We start from the raw sequence: 4,262 nt of genomic DNA, 5'->3' as shown, positions 1-4,262 counted from the left end.
TTTACGAACTTTGGCTGGGGTTATTTTATACCCAACACATACATACATATATATATACACAAATATATACATATATACATATATATATATATATATGTATATATATACATATATACATATATATATATATACATATATACATATATATATACATATATATATATATACATATATATAGACATATATATATGCATGGGAGTTGAGGGTAAGATCTCCTCTTGTAATATTTCTTTTTCATAGTGAAGTTTGCATACTCCGTGGAGGTGAGTCTTTTTGTGGCTGATCCACGTATTTTGATTGTTTTTGTTTTATTTTTTTTTTTTCCTGCTGCATCATGCAATATCGAAAAAGTTTTGAGAGGTGGTGTTCTGACCAGATATCCACCCAACATATATATATATATTATATATATATATATATAAAAGATGGTTACAAGGCTCTCCGTTCACCATCTTCTGAAAAGACATATATCTGCCACTATATGTATACACAATTTAATTTCACAGCCAATATAGATTTTAATTGCAAACCATAATAAGATGCCTTTCGTCAGCAAAGAAATTTCGGCCATGTCAGAGAGGCAACAAGACTTTAGACTAATGATGAAAGTAGTATAGATATTATTTATTCAGATCTATTTTTATATTCAAATCAATCTGAATATAGATAAAAATTTAAGAATCTGACTAATATCCGTAGGAATACAAACGAGTCGAGTTACTGATGAGTTACTCGAGTCTGAGCTCGACTCCACTTAATTATTATTGAGTTCTAGTAGCAAGATACTTAGTTCGAAAGTTCACGAGTCTATTCAAATTAATATATATTTTTAATAATATTATTTTTATTTATAATATATATATTAATATATATATTATTAGTAGACTAAAGCTCGATTTTATGTTCAAACTCAAGCTCAAATCTAGCTCGATTGATATTCGAGTCTAGTCGAGTCGATCTCGAGTTTTGCTTATTTTTCATCAAGTTGAGCTCGAGCTTGAGACATTAAGGCTCGATCGATCTCAAGCTGAATTTCGAGCTCGAATATTTTGAATCAAGTTGAATTCGAGCATCCAGCTATTCGATTGGCTCAGTTCGATTACACTCCTAAATATTCGTATCTGTATTTATATCCGTAAAAAAAAATGGATATAGATATGAATAGACAACTATCCGATCCATATCCAAATATCCGAATCAATATATAATCTTATATAATCTTATATAGCACTTATTGATTTTTAAAAAAAATATACAATCATATAAATATATTATTAACTTGATTTATCATCTATTTAGTAATATCTTTGATTATATAGCCATAAAATTTAATTATCTATGCTATATCTGTTATTATATATATCTATATTTTTGGTATTCGAATTATATCCATATCCATTTAAAACAAATATGGATCTGAATTTTTGTATCTGAATAATGTCTGTATCATATTTGTATTCGTCAAATAAAATAAATATGGATATGGATATGGATATGCTGGTACCTGATCCGATTTTAATCCTACTTTAGACTCATGGGATGTAGAACTTAAAAAAAAAAAAAAAAAATGGAAGGCCCAGCGGTTATGTCCATGCTTTAATTTTTTTTAATATATTTGTATTTATATTTTTATGGAATTCAGTTATTCTTGGAGCTCGATCTGCTACTAATTAAGGCATCCATACATAAGCGGGGTTTTCACCACCTGCCACTGAGAAACTGCAGGGATTGGATGGTGGCCAGATCCTTACGTGTGGGAAGCTGGCTATTAATATTGTTTTTTTTTTTTTTCCTTTTGTCTCTACTTAGAAAATAATACTCATAATATTTTTAATGAAAATAATAGTGTTTATTTTATTTATAATATTTAAAAATATTAATAACATTATTTTAATAATATATTAGTATATTAGTCAATTTATATTTCATTAAAAACTAGTAAAATATTTATTAACAAAATAAAATATTATTTCCTAAATAACTATATAATCAATAAAAATAATATTTTGATGATGCTATATTTTTAAATAACCCTTCTAGTCAATAGATAGATGGCAGCCGCAACGGGCACGTCACTTTCACTACTAGCCAAACGAGAGTCATGCCAAATTACTTCCAAGTTGAATTAGAGGACAAGGAAAAATTTTATATATATCCTGCTTGTCGTAAATAAAGCATTAGATTGGGAGAGACGAGTGCGAGTGGATGAACCTGGAAATCTTTATTGATGAGCATACCAAGGAGGCAGAAGACACTCCCAGAAGCCCCCATCACGATCTGCGTCACGATGACCGTGGCGTAGGTCATCTCCTCCGTGCTCATCCGCCTGTACGCCAGCTCCACCAGCGGCAGCACCAGCCCGATCAGCGCCGCCGCCGCGATGGACATGAAGAAACCCACGTAGTACTTGGACATCGCCTCCCCCTCCGGCCGGTCGCCGGCCGCCCCAGGCTGAGGACCACCGGGCCGAGGGTGAGCAGCACGACGGCGTTGAGGGAGAAGGCGGTGAAGCGCTGCCGCACGATGAGGAAGGAGAAGACGGCGGTGAAGGCGAGCTGGGAGGCGATGAGGAGGGAGGAGGTGGAGAGAGGGAGGCAGGAGGAGCCGTAGGCGTAGAGGTAGCAGTCGAGGGCGATGAGGAGGCCGAGGAACGCGGAGGCGGCGGCGAGGGGGAGCGGGAGGAGGAGGTGGTGGCGGCGAGGGGTGGTGGTGGTTGGAAGGAAGAGGCGGGAGAGGTAGAGGGGGAGGAGGAGGATGGGCCAGGCGGCGACCTGGAGGAAGGTGGAGAGCCACATGCGGTGGCCGCCGCGAACAAAGTAGAGGCGGAGGAGGAGGGAACCACCGCCGGAGCCAACGAGCATGAGGACGGCGTTGAAGGCAACGAGGGGGGAGGGCTTGAGGTGGCGGTAGGTTGAGGTGGTGCACGGGGGAGGGGAGTAGTGGAGTCCATGTTTCCTGTCTCTTCTACAGAAGCCATGGACCTGAGAGAGAGAGAGAAGAGAAGTGTAAAGGGAATGGCCTTTGGGTGGACGTTTTATAATTTTACTGATACTGAAAACACATACTGGGAGATGTGAATTGTCAATGATTGATGCCTCGAGCTGGACATCACGACATGTGGTTCTCCATTCCACAATTCTAGATTTTTTTTGTTTTAGCTGTTTGTTTTCAGAAAGTTGATGTTTAATTTAATTTAAAATTACATTAAATCATAATATAATTAAATAATATATTATAATATAATATATATCATAAATATAATATATAATATTAATATAATATAATACTGACATATAACCTGTGTGATGTATAGGATATAATTTATATATTTTTTAATAATTTCAAAAGTCAATCATTCCCATAGTATACTAATAAAATATATATGATTGGTAGTTTCTTTTACATTGCACTAATCCCTATGATTAAGAATTGAATGATGTAGGGATAATATTTCTAATATGATCAAATTGTGCCACCTCGATTGCATGTCTATTCTTGAATTGCTCAAATCCGATCTTCATCTGCTCCATAGGCTCATTCCTTCTAACTTTTTAGTAAGTAAAAATATCATAAAATTAAAAAAGTAGAGTTTTATTAAAACGATAGATGGGTAATCTCCCTTTCTTCTCGTGATCCTGATTCATACGAGGGAAACTAATTTAGGATCCCATATTGATAAATAAAAGAATTGGTTTTGGAGATTAAATGCGATCTAATGACAGCAAGCAAAAAAAATTCTAATTCTCAAAAGAAAAAAAGAAGCAAAAGAGATCTTATGGATCTTCTTATCATATATGGTAATTCATCGATCGTAGAATTCTTTATCCATTGTGCTGTGATCAACATTCCTATCTAAGCGAAATAAATAGTGCCCCAATCATCATTCCAATAAAATCAAAATAAGAGAAGATATTTATGTGACATGGTAGGAGGTAATAGATGATGGTCACCATATACATCATTTCTCAAATGCCCTATCTAGTCCTGCTACATTAGAATATCAAAAGAAAAATTACCATGATAATCTTATGAATTAAATATAGGGCATGTCATGGCTATAATTTATAAATTTCTTAATGATGATTTTTCTCCATTTTAAGTGAGAGAGAAATGATGATTTAGGGGTATTATAAAATGGTTATAAGGTATCATTTTTTTGGGTAAGAGGTCTTAATGCATCATTAAGATATTGATTTTGGAAAAAAAAATGGATCGCAAAGCACTTATAGAATTAAGTTTCTGAGTAATTAACCTCTAAATGG

General features: G+C 34.9%; 1 protein-coding gene across 1 annotated transcript in view; it reads right to left on the bottom strand.

Moving 5' to 3' along the window:
- Positions 1–2,992, bottom strand: part of LOC105048655 (purine permease 3) — a 12,157-nt gene extending 9,165 nt beyond the window's left edge. The window contains 3 exon segments of the mRNA XM_010928042.4: positions 2,212–2,444; positions 2,447–2,936; positions 2,939–2,992. Coding sequence (XP_010926344.2) covers positions 2,212–2,444; positions 2,447–2,936; positions 2,939–2,977 — 762 coding nt within the window. The 5' untranslated portion in view covers positions 2,978–2,992.
- Between the last annotated feature and the right edge of the window lie 1,270 nt (positions 2,993–4,262).

Source organism: Elaeis guineensis, chromosome 7, assembly GCF_000442705.2.
Source record: "Elaeis guineensis isolate ETL-2024a chromosome 7, EG11, whole genome shotgun sequence".
Classification (NCBI taxonomy): Eukaryota; Viridiplantae; Streptophyta; class Magnoliopsida; order Arecales; family Arecaceae; genus Elaeis; species Elaeis guineensis.
The sequence above is the reverse complement of the archived record's forward strand: the minus strand, read 5'-3'. Positions and strand labels throughout refer to the sequence as shown.